Below are 19,111 nucleotides of genomic sequence, written 5' to 3' on the forward strand. Positions count from 1 at the left end.
CACTAGTTATTCAGATCATGGGCCAGGTATAATTAGGCATAACCACTCTGAGCTTCAGTTTCCTCATCACTGTCACGGTAAAAGGGCGAAAGGGTAGTGGGAGAAGGTGTTCTGATTGCAGCAGCCGCTGCTGCCACTCCTTAAACTCTGCCGGTTTGGAGGCTAGGGGCGCTCTTCTCTGCCTTATAAAAAAGCCAAAGGGCAGGGCTGACTTCTGAAAGCCAGAGAGCTGGGTATCCAAGGCTGTTACAGAGTCTGTCAAGGTCTTCGGTCACACTTGTTGCAGAGGCCCTTCTGCGAGCCCCACTCGCCACCCCGGGCGGTGCACCTCAGTGCGCCCCTCTACAAAAGGCGGTGCTGCGCTGTGCGCTGTGCGCTGCAGGGAATCCCCAGCCGCGGCGGGCAGGCATGGTGAACACGATTGAGCCCAGCTGCTGCTAGAAAGTCAGAGATCATCCTTCCCGCTCCAGGGCTTCAGGGGAGATGGGGCGCTACTCAGGCAAGACTTGCAGGTTGATCTTCATGCTGGTGCTCACGTTTAGCTTCTTCGTGGCCGAGCTGGTGTCCGGCTACCTGGGCAATTCCATCGCCCTGATCTCCGACTCTTTCAATATGCTGTCTGATCTGATCTCGCTATGCGTGGGAATAAGCTCCGGGTACATCGCTCGCCGCCACACTCGAGGCGCCCAGGCCACTTATGGCTACGGGCGAGCGGAGGTGGTGGGGGCATTGAGCAACGCAGTCTTCCTCACCGCCCTTTGCTTCACCATCTTCGTAGAGGCCATCCTGCGCCTGGCCCAGCCAGAGCATATTGATGATCCAAAGCTAGTGCTCATCGTAGGTGTCCTGGGGCTGGCAGTCAACGTGGTGGGCTTGCTAATCTTCCAGGATTGTGCCTCCTGGTTCACTTGCTGTGGCCGCCGCCGACGACGTCTGAGTATCGGCAAAAGAGAGCCTTCTGCCCCTCTGGACGCAGTCAGCGCGCAGCAGCCGCCACCTTCTGCACCACCCTCTGTAGTACCGGGTTCGGATCCGGACCTAACTCTCAGAGTGGTCTCCAGCCCTACGAAGGAGGAGAAAGCGGCTGCTCTGCAGCCCAGTGAAGCAGGTGCCTTTCAGTTGCATCCTCTGGATATTTTACCTTTCTTTTCTTCTTTCCATTCAGCCCTTCCCTTTTCCTTACTCACCCCTCTACTGGTCACCCATTCATTTCTTGGTTCTTCTGTATCATTTTACTGCCCTCAGGTCAGTCTTGCTTGATTTCACATTTTGGTCATTGCTTTTATTCTCTCTCTCTCTCTCTCTCTCTCTCTCTCTCTCTCTCTCTCTCTCTCTCTCTCTCTCTCTCTCTCTGTCACACACACACAGAGTCAAAATTTGACACAATAGCATTCTATTTTGTTTTCATTTAATTTATAAGAATGATCTTTTCTTCCCTCCTTCCTCAAGTCTTGGGGGCCAGGAGAGGAGGGGGGCTTTTTTATGGCCAATGTTTCCTTTGAATTGGTTTTAACTTGAGTGGAAGAGTGAACAAAGTCCACTGCTGATCACAAGGTTTATTTCAAGGCCAAAACACTGTTCTGTTTGTAGTGGAGGGAGGCTTTTTGTGCCTACGTGGGTGCATCTGGGAGTGGAGGATAAAGGGGACCTTGCTAATCTGACAAGGGTTTAAAAATTGTTTTTGAGTCCCTTGGTTCTTTTTGTTTGTAGAATTATACACAACACAAGGTTTCTTCTTTGAATGCAGGTGATTCCCTGAACACCCAGAATGAGCCTCAAGAGGAAACTAGGAAAAAACAGAAAAAGTCTGAAGCCCTGAATATCAGAGGTATGTTATCTTAAGATCCTTATGAAGAAAAAAAAAAACACCCAAAAGAGTCTTTTTGGCAATACGTACTTACACCATTGTTCTTCACTTGCATTGGGTTTTCAAGAGGGGAGAAGTTTGTGTGAAAGTATTCAAATTGTATTCACAAGGCCAGCCCTTAGTTTCTTACTTATTGAATTTCTAGAGGGAGAGGCTGGTTGTTAATGACTTATACTGGTCTATGTTAGAGTGATACTGATGATATCACATAGATGAACGCATTTGCTAAATATTACTGTTCTTATTTTTCTGCTCCCTCCCAATTTTCCCTAATCCTATACTATAGTTTATTTTTGGTAGAATCATAGAAGCATTGTGGTTTAATGGCAAGACTACTGGATTTAGAGTCAGAGGGCCTGGGTTCTAATTCTGACTGTCACTACCTGTGTTGATCTTGTGCAAGTCACTCAATCGTTTTGTGCCTCTGATTTCTCATCTCTAAGGGGTGTGTGTGTGGGGGGGGTTGGACTAGATAACCTTTAGGTCCCTTCTAACTCTAAATCTATGATGTATTGGAGGCTAATATTTTCACCAAACGGCCACTTCTAGGTTCATCCTTTGGAGTGAATGAGACAGACCCCTACCCAGGGTAGTTTCCAAGGCAGGTTTTTCTAGAGTGGGTTATTCCAGACCCCTGAGGCACTGGAATCCAAATTCTCTTCCCATGAAATTTCTTTCAAGTCCAACCCTGTAGGTCCCAGTGAAGGTTGAGGGAGAATGGTTTGATGTCTTCATCATCTTGATATGTTCTCTCGTCTGAGCTTATGACCCTACAGTCAAGACTGGTCTAGGCAGAGGTTTTAAACTTGGGGCCCATAAACTTGATATTTTGAAAGAAAAACATCTTGATAAATTTATTTCAATATAATCACTTTCTTTTTGTATTTTTTTTTTTGCATTTAAAAACATCTGAGAACAGGTCAGTAGACTTCATGAGACTGCCAAAAATGACACCCCACCAGAAGTTGAGAACCTCTGTTCTGGGTACTTCTCATGTGGGTACAATTTTGCCTACAGCCTGCCTTTAGCAGCATTAGAGCCTGCTTCTAAGGACTAGGTCCCAAAAGACAAAAATCTATCCTTGGCTTTGGTTAGATTCAACTTTAGGCTGGATGCATACATGTAGTCCATTTACTGGGGTGGCTGAGGTTGGTGGATCATTTGTGCTCTGAGCTTCAGTAGGACTCAAACTGATCAGGTGCCCACACTAAGCACAGTACCAATATGGTGAGCCCCCAGGATTTTTTTTTTGTGTTTTTCTTTTTTTGTGTGTGTTTTTAGGCAATTGGGGTTAAGTGACTTGCCCAAGGTCACACAGCTAGTAAGTGTCAAGTGTTTGGTCTGAGGCTGCATTTGAACTCAGGTCCTCCTGACTTCAGGGCCAGTGCTCCACTGCGCCACCTAGCTGCCCCTCCCCTAGATTTTTTTTTTTGAGGGGGAGGAGCACAAGGCAGCCTAGGGAGTGGTGAAGCAGTTCAAATTAGAAATGGATCAGGTCAAAGTTTCTGTGCTGATCAGTACTGGGCCCGTGAGTGGCTGCTGCACTTCCAAACTGGACAAGGTAGGGAGACCCTGCATCAAGAAAGAAAAGTCAAAACTTCAGATGGTTTGGAAAACACAGGAGTAAAAGAGTTTTTAAAAATTTCATTTATTTAGTTTTGGTGAGGCAATCAAGGTTAAGTGACTTGCCCAAGGTCACACAGCTAGTAAGTATCAAGTATCTGAGGCAGGATTTGAACTGAGGTCCTCCTGACTCAAGGGCCGGTGCTCTATCTACTACACCACCTAGCTGCCTTAGTGTAAAATCTTAATGAGCTACTGTGAAGGGAAACTGTCCCCCAACTCTTTCCCCATAATGCATACAGTTTGTAGCACTGATAATTTACCCAATTATTTTTCCCTATCCAACAATTATTTAAGTGCCTACTGTATGTAAGGTTCTAGATCGTGGGAATACAAAGACAAAAGATATTCCTTATCCTCATGGAGCTAACATGCTCCCACAACCACACACACACAATTTTCTCATTTGATCTAGATACTGGAGGCATATAACATGTGAACAGAGAGTCTCTGGAAACCAAGTTCCAATCCAAAATGTGATTTTTTAAAAAAATCACATATTTTGGTGGCACAGTGGATAGTGCACCAGCTCTGGAGTCAGGAGGACCTAAGTTCAAATCCAGCCTCACACTCTTATTAGCTGTGTGACTCTGGGCAAGTCACTTAACCCCAATTGCCACACACACACACACAAAATCACGTATTTGCTGTGATTAGGAATTCACGATTAGTAGGAGGCTTGTGGTGAACTATCCCCTCCCCCAACCTTGATTGCCTCACCAAAACTAAATAAATGAAATTTTAAAAAAATCTTTTACCCCTGTGTTTTCCAAACCATCTGAAGTTTTGACTTTTCTTTCTTGATGCAGGGTCTTTTAATCTTTTAAAACTAAATCTGTTTAGATTTGCATTTATTTAAAGTATCTTTAAGTGGAGTCCAGGAACACAATACTTAAACATTTATGGTTATTTTCTTTCAGTGACTTCATTTTATTCCCAAGATAAAACTCATGAAATCAGTAGGAGAGCCATTGTAATCCTTAAAATTACAGGTGGGGAGAGAGGAGCATGAAGGTGATAATGGTACACTTAACAAAATTCCAGGAGGATACAAGAAACTTGATGAGTGGCAAGGCTTCATTTTTATTTCTGTATTCCTAGTTATACTAGGCCTAGGTGGTGCAGTGGATAGAACGCTGGGCCTCATCTTCCTGAGTTCAAGTCTGGCCTCAGACACTTAGTAGCTATGTGACCCTCAGCAAGTAATGGACCCTGTTTGCCTCAGTTTCCTCATCTGTAAAATGAACTGGAAAAGAAAATGGCACACCACTTCAGTTATCTTTGCCAAGAAAACCCCAGACAAGGTCATGAAGAGTCAGGCATGACTGAAAGTGACTGAACAGCAAATTCCTAGTAAGAAGTAGTATGGTATATTGGATAGAGAGCTGGCCTCAGAGTCAGATAGAATTGGGTTCAAATCCCATCCCTGACACTGTGTGTCTCTGAGCAAGTCATTTAACCTCTCAATACCCCAGTTAACACGAAGACTTTAGGATATAAAACAATTGTAGATCTACCCTGGATGAGGGAGTTTTCTCAGTGGGAGTTCCTTGCATCAGTGAAATCATGGGTCTGGATGCCTCACTTACACACAGCCAGCCTATTACTGGCCTTCTTTCTTTCTGTTCCTCGATCTCCTGACTCCAGACATTTTCACTTTCTATCCTCCAAACAAGCAATTCTCTCCCTCCTAACCTCCGCTTGGTGACTTTCTTAGCTCTAAGACTCATCTCAAATCCCACTGTCTGCAGGAGGCCTTTCCAAGCTCTCCTCCTCTGTGAAACTATCTTCCATTCGCCCTGAACGTGTCTTTTATATACACAGTTGCGTTCATGTTGTCTCCCTCATTAGAATCTGAGCTCCTTGAGGGCAGGGATCATGTCTTGGGAATCCCCAGCACTTATCACAGTGCCTAGAGCTTAATAAATATTTATTGAGTGCCTGTCAGTTGACATAGTTCTTTTACACATAATAGTAGCTAGCATGTATATAGTGTTTTAAAAGTTATAAAACACTTTAGAGCACTGGCCCTGGATCCAGCCTCAGACACATAACACTTACTAACTGTGTGACCCTGGGCAAGTCACTTAACTCCGTTGCCTAACCAAATAACAAAAACAAAACAAAACAAAAATTATAAAACACTTTATACATTTTATATCATTATAGCAACCCTGGAAGGTGGGGTACTATTATTATCCCCATTATACAGCTGAGAAAATTGAGATAGAGTTTAAGTGACTTGCCCAGGGTCACACAGCCAGTAAGAGTTTGAGGCAGGATTCAAACTGAAGTCTTCCTGATTTGAAATCCAATATTCTGGAGAATATAATAAGAATCAATAAATAAGTGTTTAAGCAATGTCTGTTGAATTGAATAAAGGCAGTAAAGCAAAAAATACAGGGAAACTTAAGAGATCTTGATAATATATTTAGCCAAAAATCCAGTTAAGTGATTACTTGAAAATATGGATGTGGAAGTGCTTATGATCACTTGTCGGTAGGACTGAGCAGTGCAAGCCTTTGTCCTGTCTTGTCAGTGCCCTGCAGACCCACACGCTGAATTAAAGAGCACGGCTACTGTTGTTGAGCCTTGCCAATACTATTGCTGGGAGCATCTCTTCAGCCTGTCTTACGGCCATGTGAAAGGATGAGCTTAGAACCGCATGGAAACATCAGATTTGAAAGGAGCCTTAGAGATGACCTAGTTTGGCCCCCTCGTTTTCCAGAGGAGGAAACTCAGGCCTGTAGAGGTCGAGTGACTTCCCAAAGGTTGCACAGCGAGGTAGGTGTCAGAGCTAGAACCAGAATCCAATCTGATGCCATTTCCATAAGAGTTCACTGTAGGTTGTAGGCTCATGCCCTGAGATACCTACCCTCCATCCCCCCAACTCTTTTCCTACACTGCACACAGTCTGAAGCATTGTTAAGTTTTCATCATGTAAGCAGCTGTTTTAAAAGACAACATTGTGACCCCAGAACTGGGGAAGTGTCTCACAGAGCATTCTGTTGACCCCAGAACTGGGGAAGTGTCTCACAGAGCATTCTGTTTATAAAAAGTTGTTTTCCTCTCCATTTTCACTCTATCAGAGATTATGTTGGAGCAAATCCCACATCTCTCTGACTCCATTTTCTTCTCTAACTTGAGTCTACAGGGAAATTGAAATCCCAAGACTGGTAACAGGACCCTATGTCATGGTTCATTGGATCGTAGTTTTAGAGTTGGAAGAGACTTTATGAATCTACCTTCTTTAAACCTCTCAATTTGAAGATGAGAAAACAGGGCCAGAGATGTTAAATAACTTAATAAATATCACACAGGTGGCAAGTAGCAGAGTTGGGATTTGAACCCAGGTCCTTTGACTCCAAATCCAGCACTTTTATACCGTACTATTCTGTTATTTAACTTGTAGGGTCAGGCAGGATAAGAGGTAGGAAGATTGAGTCTGAAAAAGAAGATAATAAGCATTTTTATCTGAAGATAATATTTTCCATCTTCTAGTCTGTAACCAGATGGAACTTAAACATGTTTCAAGTCTTTTGGAAAATCACTTACACTTCTTCTTAATGTGTCTTTTCCTCCTTGTTTTATTTTAGCTCCAAAGTACTTCTTAACTTCATAAAAATCCACAAAGTGGTAGATATGACATGCTAACTTAAAAGGCTCTTCTAATTTATCAACAAATTCAATAATATGTATGACTCTCCCAAGTTCTAGATAAACTAATCAGAGCAGAGATGATTTCAAAGTCCAGGAGTGTTACTTGATGCTAATTCATGATTCGTGTTTATATGGTTTCCTTTTTTTTTTTTTCATTGCTAGCAATGAGAATAATAAAAAGAATTCTGGAGATTCTGTCTTTGGAATATTTAGCAGCATTGTGACTAACCGTGTGACTTAAGTCATCTTCCAAATGGTGAACTTGTTTTGAACTCTAACAACTAGCCCTCTATAAAACAAGTTGTCCTTCACTTTGTTGCTATAGACATAAAACCTCCCAGCTGTATATGGGTCAAACAGTACAGCATAGTAGTATTTCAGACATAGGAAGGGCTTGGTGAGTTTAGTTTAAAAAATTAAATGGTTGGAAAAAAAGCAGTCGGAGGAAGAAGTTACAGAGAGTCAAATTTAGGTTTTAAGTCAATAAAAGATAGGTAACTGTAAATGGACTCGGCCTTAGTGGTAGTAGATTTCTCCCCATAGGAAGTGTTAAAGAGGAGGCCGGAGGACCATTTGTTGGGGTGTCTTGTAGTGGGGGTTCTTCTTCAGGTGTGGGTTGGACTAGGTGGCTGTGAAAGCCCCTTACTAGTCTAAAATTCTGTGACCCTTTGAAAATCACATTCTTTCCCTCAACCTCAGTTTCCTTATTTGTAAAAATAAGAGTTTGGAATGGCCAATTTCCTGTCAGGCATGTTGCGAAGGGACTCTTTACTGGGTATAGGTTGGACTTCATGGCCTCTGAGGTCCCTTCCATCTCTGAAATTCTATGATTTGAAGATCCTCTTGAGCTCTAAGGCTCTATGCCCTGAATGATTCTTAGGGGAAATGGAGGGATATCTCAGTAGTTTTACATAAAGCCTGAATATGGAACTTTTATAGGTTGTAGAGATAGAAAGGACTTTTAAGATCATATAGTCCAACCACCTCATTTTCCTGATAAGGAAAATGAGGCTGAGAGAGATTAATTGACATGCCAAAGGTCACACAGGTAGTAAGTGTCAGAGCTAAGGTTTGGACTTGAATCTTTGGATTTCACATTTGATCTCTATCCTTATGATGCAGAGACAAGAGTAGTTCACATCGGAGGGGTTTTGATACAAATCAAACAAAAAATATTTATTGGACATCTACATGTTTAACACTGTGATGAGCACTGTGATTAGAAAGATAAAATAATTACAAGATATTGTCCCTGCTCTCAAGTGGCTTGCGATCTAATCGAAAGAAGAATGCCAACATTTAGGAAACACTTAGGAAAAAAATACAAAAATGGTTAAAATAGCATGAAGCGGGGTGCAGATAGGGGATAGAGCACCAGCTCTGGGATCAGGATGACCTGAGTTCAAATCCAGCCTCAGACACATAACACTAGCTGTGTGACTCTGGGCAAGTCACTTAACCCTAATTGCCTCACCAAAAAAAAAAAAAAAGGTAGCATGAAGGGTGTCAAATGAATACAAGGAGATGGTGATTCAGCACAAAGTGTATGTTTTTTTTTAAATAAAAGTTTTTTTGATTTTTTAAAAATATTACATTTACAGATTGCTCCCACTTTGAAATAGTTTTCTTGAAACAAAATTAAATAGTTAAATGAAGCTAATATTACAGTGACCTTATCTGCAAGAGCAGGCAATATTTTACATCTGTAGTATTCTAGCCCCCTCCCCAACCTTCCACCCATACACACTTATTTTGAAAAATTAATTTTTCTCTCCTTTTTGCTTGGCTATGTATATTTATTACAAGTGGAACTTATGGAATTACTTTGGCTTGTCTTATGGAGGGAGCATCAAAGAGTAGGTCTTCAGTTTTTTTTTTTAGGTAATTGGAGTAAAGTGACTTGCCCAGGGTCACACAGCTAGTAAGTGACAAGTGTATGGTCTGAGGCCGAATTTGAACTCAGGTACTCCTGATTTTAGGGCCGGTACTCTATCCACTGCATCACCTAGCTGCCCCTAGGGTTGGTTTTTTTTTTTTTTTGATGTTGTGAGATATTGTGGATGATTTTTGAGTTGAGATATTCTGGATGCTATCTTTTTGGACTTGATTTAGGGACTGGTAAGCTACCAAGCTCTTTCAGAAGCAAAAATAAGTCAGTACTAAAAAGGTGAGAGTATTCTTCTGAATTTTGAGTATGTTACCTCCTGATGTCAGTGTATTTAAGCCTTTGCCCTCATCCCCCAAGAAAGAGCTGGGGTTATTTTTACTCTTGAAGTTGTAGAGAGAGCTTATCAATCATCTCCATGTAGTACAACAGAAAGCTACTTTTGTGTGTTTGCACCTGACCTTACCCGAATGTTGGGAAGATTCTGGATTTGCTGCCCATAAGAAATAATTTATTATTTGCATCAATAAAGCACCAGGAAAGTGGGAAAGTGAGATCAATTATGAGAAAGTTTTAATAACCAAACAGTTGGATCATTTATAATTCTACAATGTGAACTGTAGGAGACCGACAAATATGGACTCAGATAAGAGATTTAGGGCTGGAAGGGACCTAGGAGGTCGTCAGATCCAGCCCCCCTACTTTACAGGTGAAGTAACTGGGGCTAATTAAGTGACTTTTCCCAAGAATACAAAGATAGTAAATAGAAAAATAAGAGTTTGAACCAAAGTATTCTGATTCTAGATCTAGGGCTTTTTCTACCTTCTAGTAGCAGAGACATTTAATTCATGCTTGACTTTAGGCTCACTGTTCATTTAGAGGTATTATTGTTTCTTACACAAAACACACAGAGATAACCATCTGCTATCTTTCTGAAAAGTTTTCACCCAATGAACACCCAGTGATTCACATTTTTGTCTCTTTTGAACAAATAGGTTTTTGCCCTTCTTTGCATAAAGCTGTTGGTTTTGTGTAGCATAATTTATGCCTTTAGCAAATGTTTCTATAATTATAAAACCTGGGGATTGGATGGGACTTCAGAGGCCATCTAGACCAGGGGTGAGGAACCTGCAGCCTCAAGGCTACATGTGGCCCTCTAGGTCCTCAAGTGTGGCCCTTTGATTGAATCCAAACGTCACAGAACAAATCCCCTTAATAAAAGGATTTGTTCTGGAAAACTTGGACTCAGTCAAAAGGCTGCGCCCAAGGACCTAGAGGGCCACATATGGCCTCAAAGCCAAAGATTCCCCACCTCTGATCAAGACTAATCCTTATCTGAACAAGCATCCCATCTATATCATAACTGATAAATGGCCATCCTGTTTCCTTGCTCAGAGACTTCCAATGAGGTCAATAATGTGTTCTTTTCTGTAAAGTGTCTCTTTTACCAGGATCACTGATAATGCCCTAAAAAGGAGATGGGGGGGGAGAAATGCGCACGCATGTGCGTGCATGTGTGCGTGCGTGTGATACAGAGAGAGAGAGAGAGAGAGAGAGAGAGAGAGAGAGAGAGAGAGAGAGAGAGAGAGAGAGAGAGCAAAAATAGAGAGGGGAGGGAAAAGACAAGGAAAAAGAGAATTTTGCTACAAGATCAGTATAAACATATTTTCTTTATACTTTTTGAAGTCTGTTTTCCTAAAATCTAGTGTACATGTCTTCCTGTGCCTAGTATTCCCTTCCTTAAAGGGCACTTAAAAGTATTACTGTTAACTTCAGTACCTCTTCATTTATTGAACAACAAATAGCTTGCCTTATGTTAAGCACAAAGCTATGGTGGGATCCTTGCTTTTGAGGATATTTTAATCTACATGTTTTCGAATATAATTATCTGGATAAATTGTAGGCAGATGCATACATGGAAGGGAAAAATGAAGCTTGGTTGGAGAAAAGGGGAATGAAAATAACCTCTTCCCTTTTTACATTACCCCCCATTGTTATTTAGTTGTTTTCAGTTGTGCCCAACTCTTTGTGACTTCATTTGGAGTTTTCTTTGCAAAGATACTGAAGTGATTTGTCATTCCCTTCTCCAGCTCATTTTACAGGTGAGGAAACTGAGGCAAACAGACTTAAGTGACTTGCCCAGGGTCACACAGCTAGTAAGAGTATCCTCATTACCCTTCTTCTAAAAAAAGTTTAAGGCCAATCTAAAATACACATCTTCATGATAATAATCATAAAGATCCTATCACTTGTCTACTTAGGTTACTTATAATGGATCCTACACAAAGTGGTTTGAGAAGACAGGATGGCGTGATGATATAGAGATTTCATGCTTCCTCTGGGTTTATCAGCTAGCTAGCCTCCTTCCTGACCACCCTTCCCTTCTCCAAATTTCTGGAGTTCTAGGCTGGTTGCTTGGTTATTTCTTCTTTATTTCTTTCCTTCCTTTAACACTGGCTTCCTTACTGCTCTTCGTGCAAGGCATGCCATCATTTGACTCCAGGCATTTTCATTAATTGGCCCCCATACATGGAGTTTTCTTTCCTCTTCTCTGCCTTCTGACTTCTCTGGCTTCCTTCATGTTCCAGCTAAAATCCCACAGGAAACCTTTCCCGATTCCCCCTTAATTCTGGTGCCTTCCTCTATTGTCATTGATTGCTTTCAATTTATCCTGTATATAGCTTGTTTATACATAATTATTTGCGTGTTGTCTCCCCTATTAGACTGTATGCTCTGTGAAGGCAGGAGTTATTTTTGCTTTTCTTTGTATTCTCAGAGAATAAAAGCTTGTTCACTTGATAACTCTCTGAAGAATGGTGGCACTTTATTTGCATGTCTTTCTGAATCATCACACTTTTCTCACAAAGTAATGTGTACAAAAATCTTTATGGGCTTATCTAGAATTCTTGATAGGCTTGCAATGACCTTTGTGATTTTCACATGTTTTTTTCTGATAGGTGTTCTTTTGCATGTAATGGGAGATGCACTGGGATCCGTGGTTGTGGTGATTGCTGCTATCATATTCTATGTGCTTCCTCTGGAGGACAATGTTCCATGTAACTGGGAGTGCTACATTGACCCAAGCCTCACTGTTATCATGGTCATCATCATTTTGTCATCTGCCTTTCCACTCATCAAGGAGACAGCAGCCATTTTGCTACAGATGGTTCCCAAAGGCATCAATTTGGAAGAACTGGGTAAGTTTTTTTTTTGTTGGTGTTATGAGGCAATCAGAGTTAAGTGACTTGCCCAAGGTCACACAGCTAGTATGTGTCAAGTGTTTGGTCTGAGGCTGGATTTGAACTCACGTCCTTCTGACTTCAGGGCCAGCACTGTATCCACTGTGCCACCTAGCTGCCCTTGAGAATTGGGTAAGTTGAGTTTAGTTTTAATCTGTGGTGCCTTTATAAATGTAATTTTAATGATAAAAATAGACGTATGCTGGACCTACAATTTCATTGATATCTCAGATGAGAAAGTTCCTAATACCATGCAGGTTAGCATCTTTTCACTAATGTATAGTCTTAGTTGCCTAGATCCTATCATTGTTAAATAACTTGCCGAGGGTCATATAGCCATTGTGAGATAGAACATGAACTCAGGCCTTCCTGACTCTAAGGGCAGCTCTCTATCCACTATGCCATACTTTCTTAATCTTAATGACACAAATAGTAATATATATATGTTATTTCTGGAGAATTTTTTTACTGATGTATTTGGAACTCCTCAGTGCTCTAGGGTTGTAGAAACTCAATCGTGTGTTTGCATTCTAGCTGTGTGACCCCCATGTAAAAATTTAAGCTTCCTTTCTGTTCTGTATTTCTATGAATTTTGAGAATGTAGAACTCCAAGAGTCAACACTTGGACTATTCACCTTTACGAGATAGATCAAATGATTTCTTTTAATTTGCCATGCCATTTTTAAAAATCAAAACCTTTGCTCTTTTGCTGCTCCTAGTAAAAAAAGCATTTATGCTCTAGGTACTACATGCTTGCTAGTTGAATTTTCATGTATGGCAAAGTCACCCTGTCTGTTATAGCACGTAAAAATAGCTGGATTAAAATTCAGATCATTCCTGAGCTCTTTTTGGATTGAACTGTATTTATTTGCTTAGCCTTAGGTTAAGGACTTAACCCATAGGTTTAAGTTCTGACTTGGTATAGGTTGTGTAAATCTGAGTTCAAGATATAAGCATACATATGCATATATATATATGTGTACATATATATTTAATGTTAATGAAATGGCTGTGTGCAAATATCCAGATGTTGGCAAGGGAAAGTAATTATGCCATTATTCAGACTATAACTTCCATAAGATAAGAAAATGGAATATATTCTATACAGTACAGAGTTTCTTTAAATAAAATTTTTTAGTTTTATCTTTTTTTATATCACCAAAATTTTCCCCAGTATCTCTCATCTTCTTTCTCCCAGAGAGCTATCCCATATGAAAAAATAATATCTTTAAGAACAAAAAGGAAAGGAAAAAGTAAGCAAAACTGATCAATACATTAAAACAATCTGCACATCTATGGTGTACCCCAGTTGTGGACCTTGTACCTTTGCACTTGTGTGGGATGGGAATGTCTTCTTGTATCTTCTTTGGAACTAGGCTTGTTTATGATTTTTCAGCATTCACTATTGATTGTTTTGTGGTTATTCTTTTGCTTTACATTGTTGTAGTCATTATGTATACTGTTTTCTTGGCTTGTGCAGATTTATCATTGCTGCATTGACCAACGCAGTATCTATGTTGAGCTAGTCAACTAACCAACATTATCAAGCCGTAGGTGGCACAGTGGATAAAGTGTCAGGTCTGGAATCAGAAAGACCTGAGTCCAAATCTGGCCTCTGATACTAGTACTAGCTGTGTGATCCTGGGCAAGTCACTTAACTTTTGTTTGCCTCAGTTTCCTCAATTGTAAAATAGGGATAATAATAGTGCCTGTCAGTAGGGTTGTTAATGAGATATTTGTAAAAAATGTTTAGTACAGTGCCTGACACATAGTAGGCATTATATAAAGGCTTATTCCCTTTCCTTCCCCATTCTCCTATTATGTGTCAGGCACTATGCTAGGCAGTAGGGATATAAAAATACAAATTAAACAGTTTCTTCCCTCAAACAGCTTACATTCTATTGGGGAGACAACATGTGCACATATGTGTATACAAAATATATTTAAGAAATGAAATGTAGAGGCAGTTAGGTGCTGCAGTAGATAGAGCACTGGCCCTGGAGTCAGGAGGACTTGAGTTCAATGTGGCCACAGACACTTGACACTAGCTGTGTGACCTTGGGCAGGTCACTTAACCCTGATTGCCTCACTAAAAAGCAAAAAAAAAAAAAAGGAGAAAGAAAAAGAAAAAAGAAAAAGTAATGAAATATGACCCATAGGAAAGATGGAGATAGTATTAATAACTATAATATTCGACTGGTAGCCCAGCCAATGGGACAGTGAGTCCCACTATGGGACTCTGAGCTTATAAAGGTTAGTCTGCTTTCTGGTTAGCTCAGATGCTAACAGGGAGGTATGAGGACCCTCCATCTCCAAAGTGAGCATTTTCACTGGCTTTCCCCCATGCCTCAAATTCTCTTTGTCCTCATCTCCACCTCCTGGCTTTCTAGGTTCCCTTCAAGTCTCAGCTAAAACCCCACCTTCTACAAGAAGCTTTTCCTAATCCCTCTTAATTCTAGTACTTGATTTCTGTTGCTTATTTCCATTTTTTCCTGCATGTGGCTTGTTTGTACACTGATGTTTGCATGTTGCTATGAGGTCCTTGAGGAAACCTTCATCTGTATTCCTTCCTCTTACCACAGCGCCTGAAACACAGTAGACACTTAATACATTTTTACTGACTGATTAACTTTCCATGATAGACCTTTGCCCTGGATGTAGGCACTGCCTTTGTAATCTATATAGCACTTTACTAAATTGTATGGCTTACCTCAAGAATTTAAATAAGCGACACTTTTCAGTGTCATCCCTTTAGAAAGATTATTGAAATAACCATAATAGCTTACATTTGGATAGAACTTTATAACTTTCAGAATTCTTCCCAGTGCTTTGTTTAATTTTATCTTCACAATAACTAGGGTAGGCAGATCAGGGATTAAAAAACTGAGCCTTAAAACTTCTGGCTAGTGACAAAGCTAGGACAAGGACCTACATCTTTTGACCCTGTCCAATACTCATCCCCCTTCGTATTGTGAGCTATAGCTGTAAAGGTCTAAAAGCCCTGTGGTTATTTTATTTCACAGACAAGCAGTCAATCAAATACAGCAGTTTTATTGAGTACTGTGCATGGGTACAACATGCCCTAGTGTTGTGGGAATGATCCACAATGCCTCTGCACAGGTTGTCTCCCATGCCTGAAATGTACTCCTACCCCACCTCCACCACACCGAATCTCTGGTTTCCTTTAAAGCTTAGTGCTACCTTCTACGGGAAATCTATCCTGAGCTCCCCAGTTGCTGATGTCTTCCTAGAGATTACTTTGTATCTATACTGTACATAGTTTGCATTGAATTTTCTGTGTACTTACTTGTTTCCCTCCAATAGAGTGTAAACCCTATGCAGACAAGGACGGTTTCTTTTTCTTTCTTTCTTTCTTTTTTTTTTTTTTTGCAGTTGTAATTCTATCACCTAGCAGAGTGACTGGCACATAGCAGGCATTTAATAAATGCTTTTTGAGTGAATGAAGGGCCTGGCCTTTAGGAGCTTACAATCTAGTTAGACAAAACCGAAGGCACATGAGAAACAGTTAAATAACAGCATAAGGCAATATATTATGACATGCAAAAATTGGTGTTAGTGTCATCACGTACTGTGGGAGTTCAGAGAAGGAGTTCACCTTGAACAAAGGCCAAGCATTGCCTTACGTGAAGGCTTTCTGTAATGTCCACCCCTTTGAACCATCTTGTATTTAAATACTTTATGGAGAAGTCACACAGGGCAAATGTTCACATGGTGGTCAGAAGAAGCAATACAAGGACACTCTCAAGGTGTGTCTTGAGAACTTTGAAATTGAATGTGTGACATGGAGACACTGGCACAGGACGGCTCAGCATGGCATGCCCGCATCAGAGAAGGTACTATGCTGTATGAGCAAAGCAGAATTGAAATAGCTCAAAAGAAACGTAAGATGAGCAGATTTAGAGAAGCCACCCCAAATGTTCACACGGACTGTTTGTGTCAGAGCCGTGGCAGAACATTCCAAGCTCATGTTGGTCCGATTAGCCACAGCTGGACACACTGTAATTTGACTCTAGCATAGTGATGTCCTTTTGGTCCTCTTCAAGAGCGAAGGACAACAACCATTTAAATACTTTATATTTATTTGTCCTTATTCTCTTCATGCTTATTCCATATATGCTTATATATGTACTTGTCTCCCTATTGGAATTTAAACTTCCTGTGGGTAGCGATGATTTTATTAATTGTATTTGTATCCTTAGCGCCTAACACAGATGGCTAGAAGATAGTAGGCACTTAACTTGTTGATTTTTGATACAGTGTGCTACAGTGGAAGGAATGCTGAAGAGAGAGACCTGGCTTTGGATTCAAATTTCAGCTGCAATGCCTAATGTCTGTGTGATCTAGAGCAAAGTACTTAATTCTCTGAGCTTCAGTTTCCTCATCTATATAATGGGACAATAATGCTTATACAATGCACTTTGGGAATTATTAAGAACAAAGTGCTTTGTAAACCTTAAAATATTATGGAAATAAGAGGGGGAGATATTTGTTTGAAGCATAATTAACTTTTTTTTTTACTTGTAGTAAGAGTTGTCTTACCTCGTAAGGGCTGATTTTAAACCAAGACATAAATAAGAATATTTAAATGGGCCTCATATGTATTTTAGTTCTGTTGGTCAGAACTCTTGGTTAGTAACTTCTTTTTTACTATCTTTATAAAATTCTCAGATTCTTAATTTTGGTAGTCATCTGTATAGTATTTGCTCTTCTCTCTTCTAGTGGGCAAGCTATCCAGCGTGCCTGGAGTTAGCAGCGTACATGAAGTGCATGTCTGGGAACTTGTAAGTGGGAAGAACATTGCCACTCTCCACATCAAGTGTCAAAAGAGCAAAGATTACAAAGATGCCGATTTCAAAATACGAGAGATTTTCCACAGCGCCGGGATCCACAATGTAACCATCCAGCCAGAACATATGGACCAGAGGGAATCCTTGGAGCAGGACTGGATGCTCCTCTGCAACTCACCCTGCATCTCCAGCGCCTGCAAGGATTATCTCTGCTGCCCTCCAGAACCGCAGTCACTTACCCACATCAATGGCTATACAGAACCCAATGGTTGCCCCCCAACTGCAATACACAGAAGTGATGGCTTAAGTCAAAATGACACAGCTGCAATTGTCATTGAAGCAGATTGTTTGAGTGACAGTGGGCTAGCTGCTAAACAGACACAAGGAGATCTGATCTTTGTCAATAGCACCCATTTTTGATCTGGTCTCATCACTGAAAGTCAACTGATTGAGAGAAGCAGCTTAGCCACCAGTCAGCTTCAGATGATCCTTGTGGGAAGGGCTCCCTGACCTGTTACCACTGACCAAAATTAGGAATGTAATTCTGTGTTAAAATAAGGGGTTAAGTCCTTTAAAAAAATGTTTGGCAGTTTTAAGATTCACAAACCCTTACCACCCACTCCCAAACCCCCCATCCCATGCAGGTGAATATTGTTGAACTATTCACATGTTTACCTGAGCATCTCCTCTTTAATCATTTTAGTTTGAACATTTATTTCCTGAGGTAAATTGAAAAAGTATAGAGACAACATGAAGTGGAGACTAGAAATTCAATGCTTTTTGCAGGACTGGGATTTGAACTTTCTCCCTCTACCCCCATTCTCCTTTTGGTCATTTTTGACTGAATTCTACTTCTAGCCCATTCTGAGGTGAGCTGATGGATAATGTCTATGGATAATGTACTTCATATATATATATATGTATGTGTACACACATACATATATATGTGTGTATATATATATGTGTGTGTGTGTATATATATGTGTGTGTGTATATATATATATGTGTATATATATATGTATATATATGAAGACCCATAATAGTTGTGTTTTTCTGAGTCCTTATAATGAATTTCACAGTGGTATTCTACCCTGCCCCTCCATCTCTCCAACAGTTTGGTTCCTCTTTGAAAGAGAAAAAAATGGGGACTCAATAAGCTGGAAAAGACTCTTAGGAACATCAGAAAGGATCATTGAATTCAAACTTTTTTTCTTCTTTGATAACATGTTTGCTTTCAGAGGTGGAGGAGAAAAATGATTCTTGCTTGCTTTTTTTTTAATGAAGACAACCACAGCTATAGGGTCAAGAAGTATTGAGTAAATTTTTTTTCCCCCTCATAACATTGCAGGAAAATAAACCCATATTTAGGGTAGCATACATTTCTTGTTTTCAGCAGTCAATCCATTTGGGGCTGCTCCCATTTATTGCTTTGGCTAAGACCTAATTGTTCATCTGAATATTCTTTTAGGTCTTTTCTTAGATGATCACATATGTTCTGTGTGTCATTGACTAGGAGAAGATGGCCATTATCCAGACTTTATAATATAGAACATTTTAGTTTTTCATTCCTACCGAATAAATAAACTAGTTTGTAGTTTCATTCCCATTTCAGGTAATTGTTTTTCCTTTAATTACACGCATTTTCATGTATTTATTTAACTTTCCTTTTTAGCAATTTGATAGGAAAAATTTAAGTTAGAAGGGAGAAATGCAGATTTATTTAATTTTGACTTTGAATATATTCTGAAGGGTTTCAAATTTTCTTTTGTTTCTGAACCTCCCATCCAATTGAAACAGACACAAGATTAAAATATGGTTCCAATTTGTTATTGTTGAAGACCACACCATTTTTATAATCATTATTCAAATATCAGTATTTTAATGGGCTATAAAGATGAGGACAGTGTCTCAAAGGAGTTTTAGGAATTGGATGAGCTTGGAGCTTCCCAGGATAGGTGACAGGTTAGGTGAAATGAAACTTCTTCAGGCAATTTAGATTTGAGTCCTCTTAATATGCACAAGAAATCTC

The 19,111-nt window shown here is 40.2% G+C and overlaps 1 protein-coding gene across 1 annotated transcript; it reads left to right on the forward strand.

Moving 5' to 3' along the window:
- Positions 1–210: 210 nt before the first annotated feature.
- Positions 211–18,909, forward strand: SLC30A10 (solute carrier family 30 member 10). The gene is made up of 4 exons (XM_020982249.1): positions 211–1,108; positions 1,748–1,828; positions 11,993–12,232; positions 17,015–18,909. The coding sequence occupies exons 1-4, from the start codon at positions 484–486 to the stop codon at positions 17,500–17,502; spliced, it is 1,434 nt and encodes a 477-aa protein (XP_020837908.1). The 5' UTR covers positions 211–483; the 3' UTR covers positions 17,503–18,909.
- Positions 18,910–19,111: the final 202 nt, after the last annotated feature.

This window comes from Phascolarctos cinereus, unplaced genomic scaffold, assembly GCF_003287225.1.
Source record: "Phascolarctos cinereus isolate Bilbo 61053 unplaced genomic scaffold, phaCin_HiC Scaffold_5;HRSCAF=322, whole genome shotgun sequence".
NCBI classification, from domain to species: Eukaryota; Metazoa; Chordata; class Mammalia; order Diprotodontia; family Phascolarctidae; genus Phascolarctos; species Phascolarctos cinereus.

What these genes read in the sequence shown, in the direction of transcription:
- SLC30A10 (XM_020982249.1), top strand. Translation starts at nt 484, where the DNA reads ATGGGGCGCTACTCAGGCAAGACTTGCAGGTTGATCTTCATGCTGGTG. An exon ending in TCTGCAGCCCAGTGAAGCAG is followed by an intron (nt 1,109 to 1,747) that starts GTGCCTTTCAGT and finishes CTTTGAATGCAG; the next exon opens with GTGATTCCCTGAACACCCAG. An exon ending in TGAAGCCCTGAATATCAGAG is followed by an intron (nt 1,829 to 11,992) that starts GTATGTTATCTT and finishes TTTTTCTGATAG; the next exon opens with GTGTTCTTTTGCATGTAATG.